General features: G+C 41.7%; 4 protein-coding genes across 4 annotated transcripts in view; 2 read left to right on the forward strand and 2 right to left on the reverse strand.

Annotated features, from left to right (window-relative positions):
* The window catches only part of LOC106812391 (V-type proton ATPase subunit d-like), a 13,935-nt gene extending 8,076 nt beyond the window's left edge, over nucleotides 1-5,859 (reverse strand). The window contains exon 1 of the mRNA XM_014816260.1: nucleotides 5,672-5,859. Within this exon, the coding sequence (XP_014671746.1) occupies nucleotides 5,672-5,792 (121 nt within the window). The 5' untranslated portion in view covers nucleotides 5,793-5,859. The remainder of the gene's footprint in view (nucleotides 1-5,671) is intronic.
* Nucleotides 5,860-5,953: 94 nt separating this feature from the next.
* On the forward strand, nucleotides 5,954-19,008 carry LOC106812384 (adenosylhomocysteinase-like). The gene is made up of 10 exons (XM_014816254.1): nucleotides 5,954-6,054; nucleotides 8,480-8,670; nucleotides 11,905-12,033; nucleotides 12,729-12,828; nucleotides 13,928-14,040; nucleotides 14,366-14,573; nucleotides 15,919-16,137; nucleotides 17,570-17,628; nucleotides 17,913-17,984; nucleotides 18,167-19,008. The coding sequence occupies exons 1-10, from the start codon at nucleotides 6,027-6,029 to the stop codon at nucleotides 18,296-18,298; spliced, it is 1,251 nt and encodes a 416-aa protein (XP_014671740.1). The 5' UTR covers nucleotides 5,954-6,026; the 3' UTR covers nucleotides 18,299-19,008.
* A 68-nt stretch (nucleotides 19,009-19,076) lies between these two features.
* LOC106812393 (ubiquitin-conjugating enzyme E2 C-like) lies at nucleotides 19,077-21,966 on the reverse strand. The gene is made up of 5 exons (XM_014816262.1): nucleotides 21,759-21,966; nucleotides 21,091-21,118; nucleotides 20,571-20,657; nucleotides 20,171-20,375; nucleotides 19,077-19,598 (listed from the first exon to the last, which is right to left on the reverse strand). The coding sequence occupies exons 1-5, from the start codon at nucleotides 21,860-21,862 to the stop codon at nucleotides 19,483-19,485; spliced, it is 540 nt and encodes a 179-aa protein (XP_014671748.1). The 5' UTR covers nucleotides 21,863-21,966; the 3' UTR covers nucleotides 19,077-19,482.
* Nucleotides 21,967-22,000: 34 nt separating this feature from the next.
* The window catches only part of LOC106812392 (gamma-soluble NSF attachment protein-like), an 8,829-nt gene continuing 3,997 nt past the window's right edge, over nucleotides 22,001-26,832 (forward strand). The window contains exons 1-5 of the mRNA XM_014816261.1: nucleotides 22,001-22,214; nucleotides 24,472-24,539; nucleotides 24,864-24,948; nucleotides 25,105-25,122; nucleotides 25,534-25,674. Of these exons, the coding sequence (XP_014671747.1) occupies nucleotides 22,093-22,214; nucleotides 24,472-24,539; nucleotides 24,864-24,948; nucleotides 25,105-25,122; nucleotides 25,534-25,674 (434 nt within the window). The 5' untranslated portion in view covers nucleotides 22,001-22,092. The remainder of the gene's footprint in view (nucleotides 22,215-24,471; nucleotides 24,540-24,863; nucleotides 24,949-25,104; nucleotides 25,123-25,533; nucleotides 25,675-26,832) is intronic.

The following is a 26,832-nucleotide window of genomic DNA, read 5'->3' on the forward strand; positions in this document are numbered from 1 at the left end:
TAGATTAGTTACCAGTTCAAAACTATGCAAAACGCTGTTAAAACCCTGACATACTCTTCTCTATTATCCACTCTTGATCCAAGTATATTGCCCAAGGCCACGCTAGCCATACAGCACACACTCCCAAGATGTGGACGTTACAGCATTTGCTTTTCCGATGCCAGTTTGGATTCTAATGTCGGCATGGGCAGTCAAGAGTACGCCACAGTAAATATATTCTACAATACGCTGTGCTGCTAAGAACAAGGAGTTGTTTAATACCCATGGTATGAGTTCAACAGAAATTGCCTGGATACACTTTTGAAATTATTGCAACATCATAGACTCAAGAAATACCCAGTGACAGACAGCATTGTAAACATTCAATATACATATTTCTCTATTTTTCTATAAAGTAAATGCATCCGGCCACGTCCTATAAATTTACAGTGTGTTTGTACAGAATTTCCCAGATTCAGTGGCATTGACTGACATCTTTAGAACCACTAAAATTTGCCTGATTTTAAATGCAAACTGACCGAACGCACGCCGCTGTGCACAAACTCACAGAAAGATACAGCAGGTGAGGAACCGTGTGTGCGAAATTCACACAATGTTCTATTTTCGTTTCATACCATCATGGCAAAAATACACAACCATTCGCCTCCATTTTGGTATCTACACGCAGCCCAACGTTACGTTTGAATGCAATCTGGTACAACACATAATACACCCAGAGAAATCTGGTGAATTCCTGCAGAAAACTCCCAGGCCACGGCAATGTAAATAGAAGCAACCGCTTGTTCAAACTGCATGCAGTGCCCCCTTAATACAACTCAGGATACCACTGCCGCAAGGCTAGCACTATTTTTAAAGTGGGCGGAGCTCCGGGGAAATCCAGCGAATGGCGATTCGTAAACAGAGTATGATTTGAAAAAGGTAAATTCTATCACTATTTCTTATCACTATTTCATCAAATTTTTCATGAAATAATGGTCGGATTTTTAATATCTTTGCAACTTTTATTAGTACAAATCTTATTACATAGGATACGAGTAACCTGGCCGCTGTAAAACTTGTGGTAAAAAAGCGTCAAAAATTCTCACGGAAATCTACTTGTGGCAGTGGTGAATTGAGCGAGAGCGAGAGCGCCATCTGTAATGGAGTTTGGTGCTTGTTAACAGTAACACATGAGTAATGATGCCGCATTGCATCCTGGGTTCAATCGCTCCCTGCATCCAAGCTTTATGACGAGGCCTGCCAGGCCAAGCTAGCATGATTCCCACAGGAATGATGTCACACACATGACTAAGTTCATGTTCATTGGCCAAACAATCGAGTAGCGCGGTTAGGGAGTTTCGGATAATAAACAGGTAGTTGCTCCCATTTACACTGGCCTAGGGTGGGAGTTTTCCTCAGGATTTAACCAGATAACTCTGGGTAAATTAAGTTGTACCAAATGGCAAGGGTGATAATTCAATCAAGTGAACATTCGGCTATGCATAGATATGAAAATTGAGGCAGTTGGTTGTATATTTATCCAGTGTGTGCATATGGTGAAATTGTGTGTTGCAGAGGAGCATTTGAACAGCATTTACAGGAAATTATCGGCAATAATACTACTAGTACTACTAGTAACTAGGCGATAGAGAGTAAGGACTTTGGTAGTAAACACATTTCGCGTTTCTTTACCATCACTTTCTTATTGAAACGTTCCAAGTGCCTGTGCTGTGGAACAGAGTGACAGTCTGAGTCAAGACTATCAGCAACATCGGACTATAATGTCGTATTGATTAGTAGGAAAAGTTTGGACTATGTCACTATCCGAAAAAGTATTATTGCCATATTGCTTTTATTCAATATTGGTCACAAGAGTGACCGACTAGAATTACTATTACTATTACTAGTAATAGTACTAATAGTAATACTAATAGTAATAATACTAATAGTAATAGTAATACCTAATAGTAAAGTCAATACCTATTATTATTAACGATGCTGGATATTCGTCCGAGCATCGAACACCTGGTCCGTATGCGCTCATTTTCGTCGAGCAGTTGTTTGCGCTGCACTGGTTCATGCTAGACATGCCGCAGCGCGCAAGGCACGCGGTGCCGGAGGTAGGAAATGTGAAGGGGGGGGGCGCGTCTGGGTTCTCCCCCAGACAATTCTTTAAATCTAGATGCATCTAAAAATTGCTATTTACCCTTTAGATTTATGATTTTTGAGCCTTTTTAGCGTTGGGGGCCGTAGTCGTTTTGCTACCGGCAAAGCCCTACGGCTGTGACGCCCCTGCATCATGCTTTGCTCTTGTGGTAATACTACCAATAGATAGTGTTTCGGTACCATCACTCGACGTATATAAGCGAACCGAGTCGGTCTATAGTTTAGTCTTAGGTTAGGCGTTAGACTTCGGGTTAGGCCTTCTAGAGACGTAGCGCGCCTCCCTAGTCACTAGCATTATAATTACATTTATGTAATTACAACATGAATAGCGCATGCGCCCACACCCTGCCCCTCGAAGAACAGTGTGTCCGAGGTGCCAGCGCATTCTCCAAGCTTTTTCATTATAGCATGGCGGGTGCTGCCTTTACGCCGTCCTAGCTAGTAGCTTGCAAAAGCGCCACAAGCGAGTTGAAATGCTATTGGGTCCGGGGCGCTATGAGATTTAGCATAGGCGGCTATGATATTGTCGAGTGCGCGGCTGCTGCACTCTCTAGGGAATGGCGGGCCCTCAACGAGTAGGCCTGGCGCGGCCGCCCAGGCGTATAAGTGCTTCTTGGAGACCCTGCCGATGCTCGGACAATATCCACGTCCTATACCTATATTTAGCTAAGGTAGTAGTAGTTAGTAGTCACGTATTTAATTAGCGCAGTGAGCTACTGGCAGTATCCGATACCGTATCTTAGAATGTCTCGAGGCTACGGGGTACGAGAGTCATTCGCTTTCAATACATTAACGAGATAAAGATGGCGTCGGTTGCGCCAGATTTCGAAATACGCCTTGGGAAATAAATCTCACGCATTTGAAGATTTTGAGGAGCTAAACCCTAACCCTATTCTAACCCTAACCTACATCCCTAACGCCCTAAAAAGGGGCTTCACACGACCGAACGCGCTACATACTCCAAGCCACTTGTCGTATTATAATTATTACGCAGTGGCGGAGCGTCACGCGTAAGCCCGTCGTTCGTTGGAAGCCCCCTTTTGGCCGTTAGGGGTAGGGTTAGGGTTTAGCTTTAGGGTTAGGGTTATGGTTTAGGGTTAGATTAGGTTAGGCGTTAGGGTTAGGTTAGGGTTCTAGCCGCATCTAAACTCTCAAATCGTCTGAATTTTATTTCCCAAGGCGTCTATTTCGAATCTTGGCCGCCACCGCCGCCATCTTTGATCTCGCTTAAGTATGAAAGCGAAGGATGGACTCCCGTCTACCGTAGCTCGAGACATGTAAAGCTCGCGTTCTCACAACGGGCATCGTTTTGGCTCGACGCAAATGAGGCTAGATTTAAGGCTCGGTGCAAATTTCGGCCTCTGCGGCCTAATTGAGTCGGAAGCGTTCACACGGTACGCATCGTGAATACTGCTCTGTAAATCAAATTCAATATCAAATAAATATTTATTGCCAGCAAATAGCTCACAAGATACTTCGGCAGTATGTCCGCAGATCGCGTATGATTTAGGATTATAGAGTGTTTACTATACGATCTGCCGAGGTTAATATATCAATTATCGAAGAACGTGCATCCTCGATCAAATCTTTCTAGAATTTTTTACTGTTTTGGACTTTATTTCGTCGAAGTACCACGTTTGACACTCGCGGCATCTTACCGCTCACCTGATTCTACCTCTCTACGCCTCGCCGAAAAGCTGGCCGTGCTAAAATTTGGCTCGCCGGTCCGAGGTTTTCGATGGCCAAATCTGGCCCTCGGGCCTATTAGGCTCGGCCAAAAACGGTCGCTGTTGAACGCTCGCTCGAGCCACAGTCTGCACGGGCTAATTATTCTCGCGACAAAAACGGCCGTGGAACGGCTAAAAGCTCACAAGGCATCCAAACGCCTAAATTTCTTCCCATACTAGCTAGCAAACTTCGTGTCAGATAATCACACTACTCATGACAATACAACTTGTGTGCCCAAACTTGAATCTTCGCAAAACTATGCGAATTCAGGCATCCGCCAGTTTGGCAACCAATCGTGAGATTGCGGCAACAGAGGTAAACAGGGCATGCACAACACATGTATTATTAGGATTTCAAATCTTATATCATAACTATAAGTCGTTATACCTTCTTTCACTCAATGTGTTTGGCCCCTTGTATAATATTAAATGATTTGAATAATTAATTGGATAAAAAAAAAAAAAAAAAAATATGACGATAAATATTTATATATACTAGCAACTACTACTTACTAGTTTGCACAACGCACACCCACACACTCGCTATGCAGCAGTTTTTGAATCACGACTGTTTCAGTCTTTGCCCAATCTTGGAGATTGGTCAGCCAACTAGGGAATCCGCCAGTATTGAGAGCGCAATCGCTGCACAATCTCGAGTTCTGCAGATTTTCTCAAGTTCTGGGTACGACACCTTAGCTTGCTCCATTTCACTGCGCTATGTTAAAACCCACAAGAAAGCAGTGTGGAGAAAACTGGCATTCTGGCGCAAACTCCGACTGTTGCCAAACAAATATAGCCTTGTGAAGTCGAGGTGGACGTGACGTCACATGTTTTTATCTTTGCTGGCGCCCGTACGCTGTAACGCGCCAGCACTCGCTGCACGGTTTGCTTGGGGATTGGGGAAACTGTCAACAAACATGCGAGAATTCTCAACAACATATGCGAGGTATGTTTCAAAATTACCTTTTATAAGAGACAACGCGGCAGTGAAATGGGAGGAACTAAGAGTTATTTTGCCATAAGGTAGGTATGATTATGCATGACACGAAGTATTGTTGCTAGTTGGCTACGTAGTAGAGTGAAAATTAGGCGTTGGCATGCGCATTGTGAGCCTCCTTGAACCGCATACGGGCCACCTGTACCCGAGCCACTGCCTCATATTATTAGGCTGTTGCTCCTGCCGACTGGCTACCGTCGCCGATTATTTTTCTCCCTCAACTCACCAGCTACTGACGGTACTGACGCCTGATTGGTTAGAGCTTGTGTTTTCTTTGCGGTATACATAAGCACATCCAATTTTAATTTCAAGCATGTGCAAGCAGCCCAAGGGTAGTGCGACTTGGCCCCAAGTTGAATCGGTCGCGGGATCGAAATTCCCATCCGTTTTCTAATTATTTCCGTGTTTCTTGTATTTTCTATCTTTATCTGTTTAACATTTTTTTTTCCAATTAACGCAAATATTACATTTATTTATTTACAACATTTAATAACAACTATTATTTTTACACATGAAAAATTAAATTTTATTAATTTATAGATTAGCGGTTGAGGGTTACGGTTACGGGTTAGAGGTAGGGTTAGAGGTTAGGGTTAGGGTTAGGTTAGGGTTCCTCGTATATATCGTAATAAAAATTTCGATTAATATATCGAATATCACCAACAAGCCAACGTAGTTATTATTCGCCGATTAAGAGGGCGCTGGCATCACTACGCGTGGAGGTTGAAAGAGAAAAAAATTCGGCGACGGTTACCGTCCGCAGCGGAGCAAACAGCCGTAGTATTACACTCGACATACGTACCGTCTAAAGTTTCACACTGGACCAAATTTAGATAGTCGCTTTGTTTGAGTATACCACCCTTGAATCCTCTGACAAGACCTTCCAAATATCCTGCATCGATGTTATAGTAATATTCACTCATTTTATCGCTGATTAAAAATATTGTACCAAAACTCCTTCGATCGGTTCCTTCCTTCCTGACCCCGTCTGCCCTCGTGACATCATTTCCGTTGGAACGTCATCACACCAGGTGGCGCTAGTATATGCATATATATAAACGTGCAGCGCTGGAAAATCACCCTCATTCATCAGTTGACCGGCGTGGATTGATATTCGTTGTGGAGTTCTCTGTCACCAGTAAACAAACACAAACAGGATGGCACAAAAACCTAAGTACAAAGTTGGTAAGTTGTTGATCTGCGATACTAATGCTGAGCAATGTATACAACCTTAAAAGTGTATGGTGACACTTGTTTGATCTAGTTATTTTAGTTGATCTGATCACCCGCAAACCTAATCCGAGATTCCTCTGACCAATGGCAATGCCCACACCGACGATTTTGGTGGATTTGGTGTGGCCGGTTAGGTCAGAGCAACTTGCCTATACAAAACGTGGAATTTCTCTGATCCCGCCGAGGATTGCTGTTTCATCGATCCAAACTCACAATTGGGGCTATCAGACGAGACCTGACGCACATAGATCGAAAACTGGATAACTTATATATGCTTGATCGCGTTGGTAATTACAAGTAAGTACACTTCACTTGTACTCTTTTACCTTAGTCATATTTCGATTTGAAAATTTGTTGCTAACAATTTCCCTCCGACATCGGCCGGTCGCTACGTCACTCTGACACTTGCGCGCACGTCACCTGACGTCACGCATTGGAAGATGGATGGCCGATGTCGGAGGGAAATTGTTAGCAACAAATTTTCAAATCAAAATACGACTAAGGCAAAAGAGTACAAGTGTACTTACCAACGCGAGCAAGCATATAAGTTATCCAGTTTTCGATCTGTACGTGCGTCAGGTCTTGATTGATAGCCCCAATTGTGAGTTTGGAGCGATGAAACAGCGATCCTCGGCAGGATCGGAGAAATTCCACGTTTTGTATAGGCAAGTTGCTCTGACCTAACCCACAGCAAATCCACCAAAATCGTCAGTGTGGGCATCAATTGTGTCACTGCAAACCCAAGCCCAAGGCGATGCGGCCTTCGCATTGAATCACAACTTAATTGTGCTCACCGGTTAGTTGAATAGATCAGGAGTGAGTATAGCTCTAGAACTATAGCCCTCCGCTCCAGCGCATGCGCCTGCGGCAGAGCGGAGAGCTATAGTTCTAGAGCTAGAGTGAGTATAGATCCTTATCAGTTAGTTACTAATTAAGTCGGTGATCTTTGATTTTCACACATAGGGCATTGACGTTGGTAAATCGAAAAGTGTGCCAAAAGAGGACCATTAAATGTGTTCTTAGTTCAGAGTGGCTATATGCCCGGCAGCCGGGCACGGTCTTCGATTTCCTAAATGCCCGGCAGTTTTTAATTTTCGGTGATTTCTCAAGTAAACTGTACTACGTGATCCAAAGTATTCTACATTTGTTTAGAAATGTCAAGCGATTTTCGTTAGAGCTGTATATATTCGAACTAGCCCAATTCTCCTAGCTTCGGATCACTGGGCGAACGAACTCGCAATCGACACTTAGAAAATATCTGACGGCTGCCGGGCACGGTCTTCGATTTCCTAAATGCCCGGCAGTTTTTAATTTTCAATGTTATCTCAACTAAACAAGGGTTAGGGTTATGAACGCTCATAGGGTCTATGTCTCCCAGGGTACTGCCGGAACGTACCCTGGAAACTATTTGATATGGTTAGGGTTAGGTAGGTGTAGGCGACTCTCTAGACTCGTTAGTGGAGTAGGCGAGGTACGGTCCGGCATATTAGATAGTACCCTGGTAACTATTTGATATGGTTAGGGTTATGTAGGCGTAGGCGACTCTCTAGACTTAGTGGAGTAGGAGAGGTACGGTCCGGTATACCGGACTGTACCCAGGGTACGTTCCGGCAGTACCCTGGGGGACATAGACCCTCTCAGCGTTAGGAACTGCCGGGAATTTAGGAAATCGAAGACCGTGCCCGGCTGCCGGACATATAGCCACAGCGTTCTTAGTTTGGGCACTAGAGCACACATAGGTGTTAGAGAGAGTTCAGTCTGTAAATTTAGTACAGTAGAGTACTACTACTACTGTTGCTGCTGATGTTGCTGCTGCTACCGCTGCTGCTGCTACTGGTACTAGTATTACTACTGCTACTAGTGCTACTACTTTAGGTGAGATATAATATTCAAACCAAGGGTGGGAAGCAGTGGGGAAAACTTTTACTTAGTGCAATTGAGGCTTGGAGCTATATCCACCACTACATATTAAGACAAATACTTTCTAAAATGTTTAAAAAATGTCTAATGGAAACGGTTGAAATGTTGGAGGCAGATGACTTCAAGTTTTACTAGTATATTTCGATAGTTCAAAGTGCTGCAGTTGGTGTTATCGAGGATGCTGTTAGCGAGGATTGCAATGTAAATAAGTGTTCTTGTCATACTTTTTGTGTATATATATCCTTGGTGATTATCTAAATTCTTGAATTTAAAATTTATCATAACACTGTATATATATGGATAATTAATAAATAAATAAATAAAACAAAATAAACCGCTAGATCAGCATATATATATATATATATCTCGACAAAAAATAACGGAACGTTCACCCGATTTTCTCCCGAATCTCTCGACAAAAAATAACGTAGCATTCGCTCGATTTTTCCCGCCGCAGCCGACATGAGCCTGGCGGAGTTCGGCCGCAAGGAGATCGAGCTGGCGGAGCACGAGATGCCGGGACTGATGAAGATGCGGCGGCAGTACGGCACAACGAAGCCGCTGAAGGGAGCGAGGATCGCTGGCTGCCTGCACATGACCATCCAGACAGCCGTGCTCATCGAAACCCTGCGCGAGCTCGGAGCCGAGGTGAGTGAGGGGTGAGTGAGGGGGAGAGGGGTGAGAGGAGAATTCCAGGGTAGAAGTGAGGAGGAAAGGGCAGAGATGAGTTGGGGTGAGAGTAGGTATGCATACTAGGTTAGGAGAATGCCAGGATAGAAATGAAAAAGAAAGGGCAGAGGTTAGTAAATAAGAGTTAAGGTAAGCGTAAAATGGTAGTGTAGGTGAGTAGACATGTGTAGTGTAAGTGCAAGAGAATTAGGTTGAATACATGTAGTTATAGGTAGGATTATAAGGATTACAGGGTAGAGATAGGGAGGAGAGGGCAGAGGTGGGTAAAGGTGACTTAAAGGAAGAGTAAAAGGGTAGGTTAGAAGAGTTAAAGTGGGAAGGCTAGGCCAGCCGTGAATGTAGGAGAGTTGGGGTAACAGTTTGTAATGTGAAAAAGTTGGCAGAGCTGAATAAAAGAAAGCAGCTCTAGGCAATAGCAGGAGCAGAGCAAAGATCTAAGGTAATAAATATGAGAGAGTTTGGGTAATAGCCAAAGTTCAATGAGTCGTGTCTTCGCCATGTAAATGCCAATTAATAAACCGTTTGTGAGTAATGTTGAGGAAGAAATGTCAGTTTTCATGCCTACTGTCATTACTTGTGGGAACGGGTTGGCTTTTAATCCATAGATCTGTAATTTAAAAAGAAAGTAAAAAGCTCCCATTTTTTAACATAACCTATGTTCTTTACTTAATATTTTGTTCCTTATACTCCTTGTTCTCCTATCTTTTATTGACTTATTTTTGTGGACTGCGTATTCCTTGACGCTCTGACTTGGGTGGCTATTTCGCTGGCACACTTCTGCTCTTTATACCCAAGTTATCTTGGTAAAAGCTGCACAGCGACTAAATCGCGGGTTTCCGTTGCTGTTGCTATATATATAGGTGTACCTGTTGTGTACCTTGAGTAACCAGTTTATGCTATACTGATACGATCAAGCCTAATCAGTGTTGTAGCTCTGTCTAGATTAATCTGGTCAAAACTGGAGGTGTAAGGATACACTAGGGTCACAATATACGATATGCATCTTGTTACACAGGTCACCATGTGTGTCACAATACACACAGAGAGAGAGAGAGAGATAATGCAAATATTATGCTATGATAATTTTGTTATACCATGTAAAATAATAACGTTAACTTTTCAAGTAAAAATAACATTTGAATGTTATTTTCATGAAAATTACCAACTTTCTCATTAGTAAGGGGAGGCCCACTGGGCTGTTACAATATCCCCAGCAGTTGAAAACATGTTTATTGGGGACAAGGGACTCCCTTTAACAGGGACTCCCTGCAACAGACAGGGCCTAAGATAAAATATTGCTTGTTTCCCCTTTACCGACCGACTCGCCAAAACGCCGCTACTCGACACATTTTATTGGACAATTAAAACAAAACAAAAGTTATTTCGTTTCGCCAAAAAAAAATCAAATTCGTTCCGCAAAAACATATACACAAAACAGAATATGCAACATACATACACACATCTTGTCAAAACAAAATAAAAAAGATTTTTCACATACCTACCTACTCGGTACCCTGAGAGGCGAGTAGGTAAAGGGGAAACAAACAATTTTTTAAGGGTGGCCCAGGTAGGTTTTCGCGAGGCGTGAAAGAAACTGATAAGAGATTTGTTGCGGCCGTCACAAATCGAATGGATTTCTATCGGGTGGAATCATTGCGAGAACCTTTTAAGTAGGACACAGGATGTCGGTAATATTTACACACTTGAGATTTCTACGACAACGGGGCGTTGTCTGATAGTGCATGCTTGGTAGCCTTCTTATAAACACCTGGGACTACAGGTGTGTTCTGTCGCTGATCGGTTAATATTGTAATTTGACTTTTACATCGATTTCTAATGTTATTCTAATGTTATAATATTATGTATTCGAATACCTTCATAACACACAAACTTGTTACGACTATGTTAAACTCAAAATAAAGCAATGGAAATATATATAACCGTAACCGTAAACCGTTGGTTACTATATATTTCTATGGCAAAAGTACACCAAGAATGGAGTGTGCTCTAGACTGACAGGTCTGTGATGGACGGCTTCACTCACAAGCTTACCATATATGCAGCGCTACAGTACGTGCGCAGTAATGACGCACACCAGTCAATCAACACTCTTGATGGTTTTGCATTAACAATTTTGGTGGCAATATTAGTGCTATATGATTACATTGATCCAGATGTCTATAACACCCGAGGATATTTACTTGACACTAAAAGTGGGCGTTTATAAAATAAAATAAATCCTAAATGGAGTTTACACATACTTTAATTATATTCAATCATTTAGCTTGTATTGCGATACGGACATTGTGTATCGATTATCGTATCCTGGGCTGTTGTATCATGATTACTGATGCGTCAGTGAACCGTTATACCCCTAATTGACACTCAAATTGATGTGCTTACACTGTTAGAAGCTTGTATCTGTAAAAGCACATTGACCCTGTGGTCAGCTTATGAAGGTGACAGTATTTCCCAGCATCTAGGATGAATAGCATACCATCCCCATCCCATTACGTATTTAAAGGTATATTGATTGCACGGTTTGCACCTGTGACCTGACCCAGTAAAGGGTAGTTACGGTAGTATGGTCATTGTATACTACAGTAGTACCCTTTCTATGTATAAGGAAAAAATCTATAAAATTTCTCATTGAACGTTTATGGGATGTCAGTAGGTCTGAGTGTAGAAGTACATGTGTTACGGTCTTTATATTAAAGACAATAACAGAGCATGAGTTGCTTCCATTGTTTCACTGACTGTAACTGGCATACGGACCCATTGTTATTTTTAATCCTGCAAGTAACCATGAGTCGGCTAAAATATCACCATGGTGCGGCTGACGATTGCATGGGCGATAACTGTTAGTGTAGACGGATTTCCGTCTTGAGAATTTTTTTACAATTTGTCTAAAAGTGAATTGCATCTAATGATTTTAACTATGTATGTTTGTTATATATTCTTGTATAATATTGTGTTTTATCCAAGTTTTCATGTTAAAAAATTAAATAGATTGTAGTATTTTCTAAATTGCTTATCTATTACTTGCTATCTTATCAGGAAATAAAACGTGTCACTTAATGTGTTTTATATTGCACAGAATCTATAGCTTCGTCCCCGACCCTCCACCGGACCCTTTTTTCAGCCCCCATTTTTTTATTAACATGGATGCGATTGTGTCATTTGCGTTTACAGGTTCAGTGGTCCAGCTGCAACATCTTCTCCACACAGGACCACGCTGCTGCCGCCATCGCTAAGACGGGTGTCGCCGTCTACGCGTGGAAGGGGGAGACAGACGAGGAGTACATGTGGTGCATTGAGCAGGTGAGACAAATGCCCGATGAAAAGATTTGATTCGCTGCATTCTGAGCAATCTGTCGTGACAACGATTGATGTCATGAAACGACAAAGATTTCGCGTTCCTTGGACTTTAGCAGTTACTTTTTGTCACGCTCGAGCCAACCGCATGTATTCTACTAATTTCTAGTGATATATTGAATATATCACTAGAATACATGCAGTTGACTCAAGCTTGACAAGAAGTGGTTGTGTATAAGAGGAATGGTCTATATTAGCAATATTCCTCCATAGTCCATACCTTCTGTCTTCGTGAGCCATCCATTCCACCTGTTTACACCAACACCCGTTACCTCACGTCAAGTTAACCCGAGTAACACAAATAATTTTACATTAAATTTAATGCGAGTGAGTAGAAAAGTGAAAAGTGAAATTCGTTCGGGAGGAATCCATTGTTATTAAAGTCTATGGGTCATGGCCATAGACCCACCTATTGGCTGAATTTGACTGTTTTAGTAAGGGGTTAAAAAACACTTTTCAAAAGCCAATAACAAACAAATTTTTGGGTGAACCTTAGTGATTTATTATCAAAATAATGTATTTAACTTATACCCAGATTTAAACTTGGTCCCATGAAGTGTCAAACGAAAGTGAACAATAGTCAGTGTTGGCCCATGGCCTACTACTAACGTGTGCGATAATCGTACGGCTTGTCTGCGCAGACGCTGGTGTGGCCGGACGGTAAGCCGCTGAACATGATCCTGGATGACGGAGGGGACCTCACCGGTCTCGTGCACACAAAGTTCTCACAATTCCTCCCAGGTGAGTGTGCGCTCTATGACTGACTATGCAGGGTTTATTCTGAGGGAAAATTAGACAAAAGGCCAGTTTGGGGAAAAACGCGCATGATGGATTCAAAGGTGTGTCGTCGTAGGTGCGCATGCGGATGCTGCAGGCAGATGCGGAGGGAGAGAGGGAGTTCTGGGGGGGGGGGGTCTTTCCCTAGCAAACTTAAAAAATTTGAATATCTTATTCTTAGACTGCATTTGAAAATTTTCACAACGGCGATGTTAAATTTGTGACAACGGCGGTGCGCCACTGTGCTTCTTATGTATAAGAAACCCTGCTGTGACCATGACTGTGCAGCAGGGTGTTAGCCAGCAACAAAAAAATCAGGCAGTCTCGCTATCTGGGCAAAGCGAGGATGCTGCTGGTGCGAAGCACCCTAGGGGGGGGGGGCTTACCTTAAAATGGAGGAAATTGAGTCTGAATTGCTAAAAGGACACGAACCTGATATGATTTTATATTCTTATAAGCACTGTTGTCGGTTATACAAGGTATATAATATATAAAATTGGGCCGCCCTCATGCCGTCTCTATCAAATTTCACCCGTCTCATCCAAGAATAGGCCGTCCAAAAGACGGGTAGACGGGTCTCTGGCTAGCACACTGCTGTGCGGGACGAGTCACCGTGGACGAGCGTCGACGCATAACGAACGCACAGAGACAGTACGATAGCCGTCGACAGTAACGTCTTGTCGTTCAGTCGCTGCACGTTAGGTCAGGCGCGGGGCGACACGTTGCAGATTTAATGCGATGTACGGCTGTGATTGTAGAACGTTGTGCACTCACAGTGGGAGCCGTCAATGCTTATTATAGTAAACAGCATGTGGTAAGAGCTTGAAGTGTGTAGTGCAACAATGGGTTCCAGAAAAAGTACTGGTACCGTGAAATGCATGGGTGTTCTACTTTGGTGAATGTGGGTTCATTGTGTCCTTGGCTTTCGCAGAAAATTCCACTGTAGAAACGAGGTTCGTGTCTATTGCCAAAACTGACATTACGGCATTTTTTCGATGAAAAGCTCTTGCACCACCGCACTGTAGGATGCACTAATGTGTCGATATGTATCACCGCACTACAGGAATTCGTGGGATCTCGGAGGAGACGACAACAGGTGTGCACAATCTGAACAAGATGCTGAAGCAGGGGACCCTGAAGGTACCATGCATCAACGTCAACGACTCTGTCACCAAGGTGAGTGCAAGGTCACCGTGTGGTTGAATAACACACGGCCACGTTTTTGTTAGTAGTGCATTAATAAGTAATTCGTTAATTAACATTAAATTTTAATATTTATTAATTTATGTATTGATTATTAAGTTACTAGGTAAATAGAAAGACGATTTACTTGAAAAAAAATCGGAGAATTTATGTTTGACTTTAGTGCGAGAGAGAATCTTATCTGTGCATTGACATTGTTGTGAAATGTCTGTCACACATGAGACATTACTGCTCGATGGCATGAACTTCGAATTCAGTTTTGGAATCTTCACTCGGTCGTGTCGCTCTCGCGTTGCAGAGCAAGTTCGACAACCTGTACGGCTGCCGCGAGTCTCTCTGTGACGGCATCAAGCGAGCGACAGACGTCATGCTCGCCGGCAAGGTGGCGCTAGTGGCCGGGTACGGCGACGTCGGCAAGGGCTGCTGCATGTCGCTGCGAGGGTTCGGATGCCGCGTGATCGTCGCCGAGATCGACCCGATCAACGCACTGCAGGCCGCCATGGAAGGTAGGGGGCGCCGCGTGGTGATGTAGAGGGTGCTGATGTAGGGGGCGCTGTGTGCTGCTGTAGAGGGCGCCACATGGTGACGTAGAGGGTGCTGATGTAGGCGGCGTGAGTGGTAACGCCCGAGGCCGCATTTCGCACTGCCATTGCGAAAGATTTCTCGTTTGTCTTTTCTAAACCGGAGCTTCTAAAATCTCACCGTTGGGTGGTCTTGTGGCCTGTGTTTGTACCAGGGAGTTGGTTAAATTTTTACTTGTACTATCTGCATAGTTAATGAAATCTCCTTTCTACTGGCCTGCCTGTGTAATCCTGACTGTTGTAAATGGAAATCAGAAATCTTTTATGATCGACTCAGTTGTCACTAGATCATTCAGCATACCGCACACTCTTCTACCCTGATGTCAGCACTTCCCGAACGATCACATATATCCTTGACCCTCTTTCTCTCTTTTCTAACCCTCTCGGGGCGTCACCCACAAAAATATGTATACAGTACACAATATATTATCCAAAACCTTTGGGACCAGACACGTTTCGGAATTCGGAATTTTTCAGATTTTGGAATGATAGTACAGTGCAGATATACATATATACAAACTAGCCAGTACTAAAACCCAAGTTTTCAAGAGGCCAAGTTCTGTACCGGTACAGTACAATATATATGAGTAATGCCAAACACGTTAATATTTCTGCAATGAACCTTGTGCAGCCAAACGCGAGCTTTGGTGTGCAGACAACCTCCACACAAAAAAACTCGGTTTTCTGAGCTTTTTGGTTTTCAGAATTTTGGATAATAGATTGTGGACTGTTATATGAGCTCCCGCAAATTTGTCGACCACCGACTCGAACCTCCGTTGATGACGTGCGTGACTTCAGGTTACTTCCGCACAGGCGCACTTCCCGAACGGTCACGTATATCCTTAACCCTCTTTCTCTATTTTCTAACCCTCTGGGCGTCACCCACAAAAATACGTTACCAACAAAAAATACGTACAAAAATAAACCAAAAAAACCATACAAAAATACTGTTGGTTCTCGAGAATTTGTCGAGCACCGACGTTGATGGCGACATACGCGCGTGTGCTCACCTCCGCGCCCAGCACCCGAATCCTCTCCTACATCTCTCTCCTATCTATTTCCCCCAAACTCCTACAAACATACTGCCCGCACATGTACCCGTTCTCACAGACACGCATTACCGCAATTTCACAGTGACCCTCTAATCTGTAACCTAACCACGTTTACCATTCTCTCTAATACATCAATGTAGCAATGACGCTCTGTCTAGCTAGCCATTTCACACGTGTAAAACAGTGTTACAGCGCGTGCGTCGTGCGTGTGACTTCAGGTTACGAGGTGACGACGATGGAGGCTGCGGTGGAGCGCTGCAACCTGTTCATCACGGCGACGGGCTGCATGAGCATCATCAGCGGCAAGGACTTCATGCGCATGAAGGAAGACGCGATCGTATGCAACATCGGACACTTCGACACCGAGATTGACGTCGCCTGGATCAACGAGAACGCAGCCGAGAAGATCCAGATCAAGCCGCAGGTGCGCCGCGCGAGTGAACACGATATATTAAGTGCCTTCACGTGTGTGTGTTCATAGAATGACATGAGTGAACACATCGCGATGAGTTCCTTCACACGCGTGTGTTCATAGAATCACCTTCACACACGTTGTTATAGTCACTTCACAACAGTTGTTCATGAGAGTCACTTCACAAACAGTCCATGAGATTGAATTCTTACACAGTTTGTTTCTATGAATGACCTTACCCACTGGTTGTGTTATCGAATGACTTACAGCGTGTGGTTAATAGAAGGCACGTTTCTATACACACGCGCTGTGTTCATAGACATTGCACCTATTCGCAAGAGTTGTGTTGGCATGACTTGACTTCCACACGCCGTGTGTTCTGAATGGCTTCATACACGGCGTCATGAATATGGACCTTTCGACACACGGGTCCATGAATGGACTTCACAAAGGCGTGTTGGTCATTTAGGAATGGGCATTGCCACGCTCTAGAATGACCTTTCCACACTGGTATAGAAATGACCTTCCAACACTGCGTTCATTGATCGACGTTGCACATGCAGAGTTACCATAGATTCCTTCAACATCTGCGCTTATAGGAAATCACCTTCCCACGCTCGCTCTCAGGCGTGGACTCTACGACAGCTGTGTGTCATTAGAATGACTCTCACACACGCCGCTCTATAGCCATCGACCTTCACCACTCCAAGGATCTCTCACACGCGTTCATAGAATCACCTTCACCAGCCACGTTTCTCCGCCTCTTCACACGAGTCATGAGAAATGACTTGAACCAGCGGTTGTGTTATCAGGAATGGACCTTGTGAACACGCGTGCTGTCTAGAATTGCCTTACGAACGCGTCCATAGGAATGACTCTTACACTACGGCCGTTGTATCTTAATTGACCTTCAACATGCTGTCATAGATTTGACCTTACACACGAGGTCATTGCGAATCATTCACACAAGTGGTTATTAGAATGACCTTAAAAGGTGTTTATAGAATGATTTTAACACAGACGTTCATTTATTGAATCACGTTCACATACGGCGTTATAGATTGACCTTACACACGATGTCATGAGTTACTTTGTTCGACAACGTGTTTATTGAAATGACCTTCAGCACACAGTTGTATTTATAGATGATTTTCAACACGCGTCCAGTTAGGATTTCACTTCCATAGCTGCTCATAGGAGGTCACCTTCACACGTGTTCATGGAGTCATCTTACAAACATTTCAGGGGAATGCGTTACATTACATGTCATAGGATGCGCCAATGATGAGTTGAAAACCAGTGTAGAATTGAATTGCTTCACAGCCTGTTATAGTGCACTTCACATGGGTGTTCGCATAGATGGGCTTCAACAGATGCCTTTTTCATTTCAGGTGACCGTTAGTACGCTGATCCAGACGGCGTTACAGTCTTCTTTAGCGGGTAGGGAGTCTGCGGCTGAACCTGTGCTGGCGATGGGTCATTCCGCTTTTGTGATGAGACTGCTTCAGGCAACCAGGTAGAGAGAGAAGTAGCCAGAGTTCAGATGTCGTAGGAGGACAAAGTAGAGATTTTCGAGGAGGCCCTGTCTGATGTGGGGTATGGCCGCTAGGATGTCCGCTCCAAATTGGCAGCCCCGGGCACCATTGCAAGTCTAGAGAATGATAAGCTTCTAGTAATTGCGATGCTGATTAATATATGTTTTCATTAACAGCGCATTTAGATCAACCCTTTCGGGATCTATATTAATTGTTGTGTAATGATGGATGCGTCGGTGTAGTGTTAATTGTCGCTATTCTTTAGGTACTGGCACAGATTGAGTTGTGGTGCAACCAAAAGAAGTACAACCTCGGGAAGTCACCTGTCCTAGAGAGGGTGGATGTTCATCTACAAGCATTTGTCTCTTAGTGACCGTTAAAAATCGTGGTAGTATATTAGAGGTCACACTTCAATTTTCCATATTATATATGTTCTTATGTTATTTTAACAGTTTGGTGTGTCTGCGTAGAGACGTTGAGAATTCTTGTCTGAGAATGCGTACTTGTTTGTTGTTGTAGCTGGATGAGGAGGTGGCGGAGTCTCATCTGGATGCTCTTGACGTTAAATTGACGAAGCTCACCCCGGCCCAAGCCGATTACCTGGGCATTCCTATCGATGGACCTTACAAGCCAGAGATCTACAGATACTAAGCCACTGCAATACGTCGTTAGACTGTCCAGTCTTCATTCTTGGGTTACTCAATGCGAGGCACAATGTTTAAAAAAATGTTGAAGTGTGACACTTAAAAAACTTGTTGTTACTTTCAATTAAATGGGTTTAATTGAATGAGAAATAACCAAAATCTTGATTATCTTTTTAATAATATTGAGCACTAAAAAATCATACACCACCTAAAATAAATGATAGACTGCCTAAAAATGTCTGAGAAAATATTGCTCATGTCATCTGATAGAAGCTAGCTGTTATCTGATAGCTGTTGCTTATGTGATCTGGTATGAAGGGAGAATTGATGTGTCTATAGGTGGCCACATTCATATGTAGTTTGCACCCGTCGTGTCTGATCAGAGCTGTGTTTACAGTGAAGGAAACTATAGCAGTGATTACTTTCCCAGTTATCATGTCCAAGTCACAGCAGATAACCAAAAGTCAATAGCAGATTGCTCAGAACGTCATTTTAAGCGAGCATAGGTTACAGCCGGAATTCGAACATGTAAATGAATCATAAAATGGCACTTGTTCGTTAGTGCTCAGCCTTCTTTCTGGAGAGTTAACGATGTAGTAAAATGCTGTTCCCACGAGAAATTGGCTATAAAACTGTAAAACATTCCAACTTTTTATATGGTCTTGACAGTTATTTTGTGATCTGGTGAAACTCAGAAATAAATTTCTGGATTCTCAAGCTGTTCTTTTGTTGAGTTTTAAATCAAGACTGACAAAAGATGTAAACCATATAAATACACTGCAATATATTAGCAACATAAGATGGAAATTGTTTAATATAAAAAAATTGGTACATTATTTCCCTAAATTTGTCAATTACAAGACATTAATTACATCTTGCAATATTGTGAAACCTGTGAGATAAGCCTGCATGACCCCTTGTCCACTGGAGGGGTTGTGTGTATGTGTAAAGAAGGCAATAGTATCTTATACAAACTGTTCAGATTAAACTCGACCAAATTAAGCTTTGCGACTAGTGACATTTACAATTATATACACATCACACATCACATTATTTAAACGTCAATTGTCTACTTATAGTACAGTATTACATCTGTAAAAATGTCACCTATAGGCTACACTCTCACATAAACAAATGTTCTAATTATAGGTGTTTTAAAATATGTACAGCAAGTGTTACACGGGTCTGTAGTTAATTGCGAGATTTTACTTCTGTTTCGTATTTTTCGTGTAGAATTTTTCTGTACGCTGTCTGATCGATCCACATGTCAGCTGCCTGCACATTCAGAGGACTTTCGTTGTTCGGTTCTGCATGGAGAAATGAAACGCGAAACATGAATTTATTAGCAATTACAATCTGTATACACTCTCCCAAGTTTTATTCCCCATTGTTATGAAAAATAACAAACTCATAATTCCCATCACATTAAGATCTATAAACCTACAGACCTAGCCAGTCACTATGGATACTTCCATGCAATTATACCCTTCAATGGTACAGGTAGGTACTTGGGGTTTCTTCTGAGGGAAAATTAGACAAATGAGGTAATGGCAAGTTTGGGGCAAAACGAGCATGATGGATTCAAAGGCGTGTTGTAGGCACGCATGCGGACGCTGCAGGAGGACACAGGGAGAGAGAGGGAGAAGGGGAAACTCCTGATAGGATGGCACGCCAACCTATCAAATAACGAAAAAGTGTAGACCCCACATCACATGACTCAATAAACGCACATGCCAATCTAAATATGCCAGAAGCACGTGGTGATCTATTTATTTTTAAGGTTGTTAGAGTAGCATTTTCACAATGGCAATGTTAAATTTGACAACGGCGGTGCGCCACTCTGCCTCTTTAATATACATAAGAAACGCTGGGTACTTACCACCTAACAGACTCTGTATTGACAGTAGTATGCTCCTGACATCATACGAAGCGGCCCACTTCTCCTTAAGTATGTCTAGACAGATATTCCCTGATTGGTCGACGTTGGGATGAAAACACGGTGTTTGGAACTTCACTACGGGAGCTTGATAAGGGTATGCACAGGGAAACTCTAATGACAGTTTATACGTCAGCCCCTCGTACACCTGCAAGAGAAAATACGTAGCAACTTCTATTAACACATGGTACGTATTCCATTTATTCTGTTTGCACAAGGCATGCTAGCTCTAGCACTATAGCCCTTTGCTCCGCCACAGGCTTGCCAAATTTGATACATTTGCTTGATTATAGCAGTGCAGCTGGGTAACTAATAAAATTTTAATGTGAAGAATGACACGTACTGTGCTTTGAGCTCCGTGTATGGTACCAACCCATTTAAACAGGTTGTCTCCATCTGGAAATGCAGATATGCCTTTGTCACCACACATCTGTAAGATAGGAAATAGTAATTTAAGAAAATACGCACATCATTTAAACATATATATATATATATATATATAGTATACATCCTTGAATGGCTTGGCAAATTATTTGCTCACACTTCTAAATATAGTTATTCACGACTTCACGTGCTGTACGGTGATGATTGAAACGCCCCATGGGAAATGTTCTGGTCCAAATTTAGACTAACGTCAGTATACATGACGGTCTCTTTATGTAATAATGTATGACACTGCAGTTTCTTGGATGTAACCCCCAAACTGTGAGGTCATCAAAGAACCTAAAATGCGAATTTGCCTTCCCCAGAATGCCGTCGATGCTCCATGCAGCTCCATATAATATTCGCAAAGAGATGCCGGTGATGGATCTATAATGGGTTTCAATATATAATTAAGTATTTATATATTAAGTAAATATTACCATTAACGCCATGAGTTCCTGTTGCAGTCTGAAATGCAAAATGATACGCGTCAGTCAAATACACTGTCATTAATACAGTAGACAAGTGTGCGCGCATGTACACCCACATTCTTCAACGGTAAAAATTACTGGCAGCAAGATCAAGCCCGCACGTACAGCACACACGCGCGCCATTGACTATATATATACAACTATATACGACTATATACGACTATATATATGTTGTATATATATAGTCAATGGCGCGCGTGTGTGCTGTAGGCCCCCTACGTGCGGGCTTGATCTTGCTGCCAGTGGTAAAAATTACTAAAATGATGAAAACATGCTGGAATAACTACACTCTAGGTACAGTACAGACATTGAAACTATTCAAATTGCTGGTCTGCTGGCTAAATATAACACAACCAGGCTGTGTGACTAACGTCAATATACACAATATTGTGTCCATATTGGGTCCCCTAACCCTAGCAAAGACCGCTTCTTGGAGCTAGCTAAACAATGAATGAGCAAATTATTAGAATGCGGAGAAAGTGAAAATTCCATGTTACTTTACAGTTTACTGCGTATCGGTTCGTTACTACCTTTACAGTTTACCGCACCTTTACCGTTACGGGTTACTTACGGACTAAGGTCTTGCCTCTTGGAAAATCACTGAAATGTTTACTCACCTCTTGGTTACAGAATGGCTTTCTTTTGAATTCAGGTTGGAAATTGTAGTCGCAGGCTTTGCCCTCACGTCTGGCATCGCAGGGTCTCTATTTTGAGAAGCCATTTGTAATATATTAAACAGGAGAAATAAATTTTAGCACAGCTTGTGAAGAGTAGGCGACTGTAGGCGTGTGACGGTGTGTAGGCCCTAGACAGTGTAGTGTAGGTTTAAATGTCTCGTGCGTTTAAATAGCCCCTACTTTTCAGACCAATCAGAACCAACGAATTTTGCTTAGCGAATCAGAAAACATGTGGTAATCTTCCTCCTACGCACTCAACCAATCAGATAATGAAATGTGTTTTGTGCATTTTGTGGTAACTTTGTTTATAGAGGGCGCGGCTACAGAAGCAATGGCGAGAAAAGATGATCAAAAACTCGCCGAGGGTTTAGCGTGTATACGCGAGGCTGAAAAATGGTAAACATAATATTTTTCTTTATAATTATGCTTGCAGTTGATGTTTATTTTTATCCAGATAATTTCGTGATAGCAATGCGTGCTGTCATTAGTAATGTTTCATTACTAAGTATGGCCTATGATTATTCATAGTCAATATTGACAATAATAAAAATTTAAATGATGCATTCAATTCATGGTAAATAAACACAAATTGCATTTACTACTAAAGTCTTAATGGTTAAGTACTCGTTATCGCCCAATAATTACACATAAATTCCGTTCAAATGTTTCTGTGAAAGCTACAATTTTAATGCACCCATACAACTGCACAAATACATAAATTATGTATGTTATTATCATTGTTACTGTATATCAATATTAAAGCGATCATTGCGAGTTGTTTTCAGCGTTTTTTAGTGTTTATTCTCACTCTCATGATGCCTACCGTTGTTGCTTGAGTAACAGTAATTGTTGTGAAATAACAATAAAAATGTCTTAGAACCGCATGCAAAGACAAAATCATGCACGATTACAATTTGCCGTTCTCTTGTTGATTTTCGCTTCATGTCTCGCACTTTCTTGCGCGCTACCGCGTCCCAGACGGTCTAACAATTGCGGACAGCTAATGCAAAAAATCGCACCGCCGCAGATATTTTTGCGTCAGATATTAAAACACAGAGTGCATAGTAGCGTAACATCAAACAGAGCTGGTAAGTTGCTAAACCTCATGAGTCATAAAACTTAAGTCTTCAAAAGTCCTAGGGCACTATAACGCAAGACGGCCAGAGAGAAATAGATCAAATCCTCGTTGCGTACGCCAGCGAGAATACTTAATCACACAAATAGCATGCCCCTTTAGTTTTAATTATGCTTCACTTGTTTGCAGACGCCATTGTGATTTTGCAAAGCCTGACTCGAAAAAAATGTATGCTGCGTATGATGTGGTCAAATCAAATTTTTCTATGCTATAACTGCATAAAATATTGCGCTGCTTATTTTGAATGTTGGTGTAATCGGTGATATTTTTCGCTGTCAGCGGTGAACTATCTATATTTCAGCTATATTTCGTTTTTCTGAGCAAAATTCTCGAAATGATTGTTTTAAGGTTTCGTACTTCTTCTACTTCTACTTCTATACTGGACAGTTCGTAAGCCGAATACACGTCCAGTATAGCTAAGCCATGGTGTGCTGACCTAAGCTGGGTACTGCCCAGGTAGTTGCGCCTTTTTTTAGCCTGAATGGGCACTGCAGGGTGTCACTAGCCAGCAAGTATTTTTTGCCGCCCCTCAGTGGTTCTTTTACGTCCCCATTGGCTTAGTATTACTATATTTACTAATACTGGATGACGGGACCGCCATTTTACGTGGTCATCCGAGCCACGGGAGATTCACAGTCTCCAATGTTGAGAGCCAGGTTTTAACATTTCTGTTGACCTGTGACGTGCGCATTCCCAATGCGTATAGCGTTCGGCTAACTTCGGCTCCAAGAACGAATGCATCATGGGATGCCTGCTGTCAGTCATGACATCACCAGAGCCAGCATGTCAGGCAACACAGGAGCCGAAGGTAGCCAAATGCTATGCGCATTGGGAATGCGTACGTCACAGGTCAACAGAAATGGCGCTCGAAATATCGCCGCTCGTCACTTCGAAATTTTGTAACAGGTTATATTAGTTTAATACAGAGTATTGTGATACATAGTAAGTCCCATGATAGCGGAGAAAGGTTTGTGTTTAGAATAAACCCAGTTTGGAAGTTCTAGTCTCGAAAAACACACCATAAAACCGCGCTGAGTGAATCACTCAGGGGCTCCTCCAAAGAAAAGAATAGGCTCGCGTTGTAACCGGGCTACTCTTGTTGGGTTACATTATTGTATCTAGGTAAAACCTAATAAGTACTGTTCATTAGTTTAGTTTAGCACATATGCGTGAACACATTTGAGGGGTCCCAAACTTGATCCTCGGTATTCTTGAACTCTAAATTATAGTAAATAGCTTCTACTTCTACCAAATCCTGTCTGCATGCATTCACTATACTAAAGATCTCTAAAGGAGGAGACTTGAGAGTTAGCCTAGAGGCATACACATGTCATAGACATAGAACGTGCCCATATATCAACTAAAAAAAAATTCTAATGCTATTTAAAGTTCAAATTTCCTTTCTGGCAGAATCTTCAATTTGGTGAATGCAGCCAGGATTTGGTAGACACAGATGTAGACACTATTCAGTAACAGAGTACGTAGTGTTTCTATGGCAATGCATCTATTTATATCCAGCATGAAGACATCATTGTTCCAATGGAAACCAGATCTAGATGGAGCAGCAGATGAGTACAAGAAAGCAGGTATTATTAAATAAGTTATAAATATAATTTTAATTATATTTAAGTTAAATTATAAATCAAGGAAGCCTAATTACTGATACACCCAATGAGTATGAGTACAACTTATGGTGGTTAAATAAGGGTGTAGAGCTCAGTATAGTTACTTTACTAATGTCACCATATTATATTCACATTCTATTGGCAACGTTGCCAAAATTTGGTTAGGTAGTTGGTGTGGCTTTACCTGTCTTGAAGACATAACTAGGTTTCTGGAAAATCTACATCCAGTTGGTGTAGAGAGTGATAAACTGTTGTTGGAATTCTGCACTTCTCTGATTGTTTCAGCGATGGCATTTAAAGGTGCAGGAGCTACTGATCAAACAAGAGACTGCTACATGAAAGCAGCTGATGCCTACTTAGAAAACAAAAAGTATCCTTTTGGTTTTAAGTTTATCTGCAACCCAGCTCAAGTCAAATTCTGAGTTCACAATGATTCAACTGTTCACGCCCATTCAACTATTTCCTGTGACAGGCAGTTATTATACTAGAAGTGATGTTCATGGTATTTTACTTAACCATATTGCAGTTTATACCATGCAGGAAAGTAAGTTGCAATTTTTATATATTTTTCTCTATCTCATCAATCGTTCTTCAATATACACCTTTATTTATCAACTGCTATTTGAATATAGATGGCGAATTTCTCCATCATCTCTGTTATATATTTCATACTTACTTACATACTTTACGTACTTACTGATACAGTGGTATATAGTAAGGTTGCAATATGCTATGTCCTCTTGTCAAATGAGAATTCATTAAACTGCATTATCTATAAAAGTAATATGTATTGCTAAATTATACCGTATATTTATCTGGCTTCAATTGTTAATATCCTTTTCAGATTCAAGTAAGAATAATAGTCTATGCATTGATTAAGAAGCTATGATTTCTTCTGTAATCTATCCAATTATGGTGTACATGTTGTTAATTTGTGCTCTGACTATGCTTACAGGTGTTACGAAGCTGCCGCATATGTTTTCCGAGAACAAGGCGACCTTGATGAAGCTATTAATCTAATAGAGAAGGCCATTGCCCTCTACAGAGAGCAGGGAACTGCGGACAGTGCAGCACAAGCTTACGATAAAGCTGGAGAGTAAGCGCACATATAATTACCTGCAATCACTATGAAGTGGAGTTATAGTAATTTAAACGGCTATAATATGCATAAAAATACCATCCCAACTTAAATGAAAATATCAGTAATTGAAACCAAGTCAACTGCCATGGCAGTATGTATGCCCATTTACTACAATTTAGTTGTTTGATTAAAGGGATCCTTTACTCTAGGTTCTAGGGTTATTTTCAGTTAATTTAGGTTAAAATTATGCTACATAAAAAATTTCATGGTTTAATCACCATTAGAAATATTTTTTTAATGTTTTAAAACTAACGACTACAGTTTGATTACAATGGCGGTGGCGCCACTCAAAGTGCACGATCTGAAAAGTTGTGCAAAACGACTTTTCAGCCAAGGGCTACAGACCGGTGGGTGAGGGTGTTTCTTATTTATTAATTTAAAAGCAAAGGGATTGTAATATTTTATAAGCCACATATAGTTTCAGTCATATTATGGATAAATTTGTCCTAAAATGAACATCTTTCGGTTAAATAGCATTTAGGTTAGGGGTGTAACGATATACCGGTATATCGGTATATTGCAATATATTTTGAAAACTCGATATATCGCGATACAACTTCCGGATATCGATATTTTACGATACGGTGGTATAACAAGAAATAAATTACTTGACACTTGCCTTTATGTCTATATTGTTAATGGGCTCGAAAATTATGCACTGGCGGTGTATATATTACGAAAGCACAATGCCTGCACGCCGCCTACAGTATTACTGGTAAGCAACCACTGCATGGAGCACTGCGCGGTACTACTGCGCGGGCAGAGTGGGGCAACCGTGTATGGCAGGCGAGGTGGGACATAAATGGTATTTAGTGACAGTCATATATTCGAATTAATGTCTATCATATATTCTATTTAGTGATAGTCATTAAATCAGCCAATCATAGGCATGGAATTATTGTCAAACACGAAATGATTTAATGATAGACACTAAATGATTTAGTGTCTATCATTAAATCATTTAGTGTTTGTCATTAAATGATTTAGTGTTTGACAATAATTCCATGCCTATGATTGGGTGATTTAATGATTATCACTAAATAGAATATATGATAGACATTAATTCGAATATATGACTGTCACTAAATACCATTTATGTCCCACCTCGCCTGC

The sequence above is a fragment of the Priapulus caudatus genome, unplaced genomic scaffold, assembly GCF_000485595.1.
Source record: "Priapulus caudatus unplaced genomic scaffold, Priapulus_caudatus-5.0.1 Scaffold642, whole genome shotgun sequence".
In the NCBI taxonomy this organism is placed as follows: domain Eukaryota; kingdom Metazoa; phylum Priapulida; class Priapulimorpha; order Priapulimorphida; family Priapulidae; genus Priapulus; species Priapulus caudatus.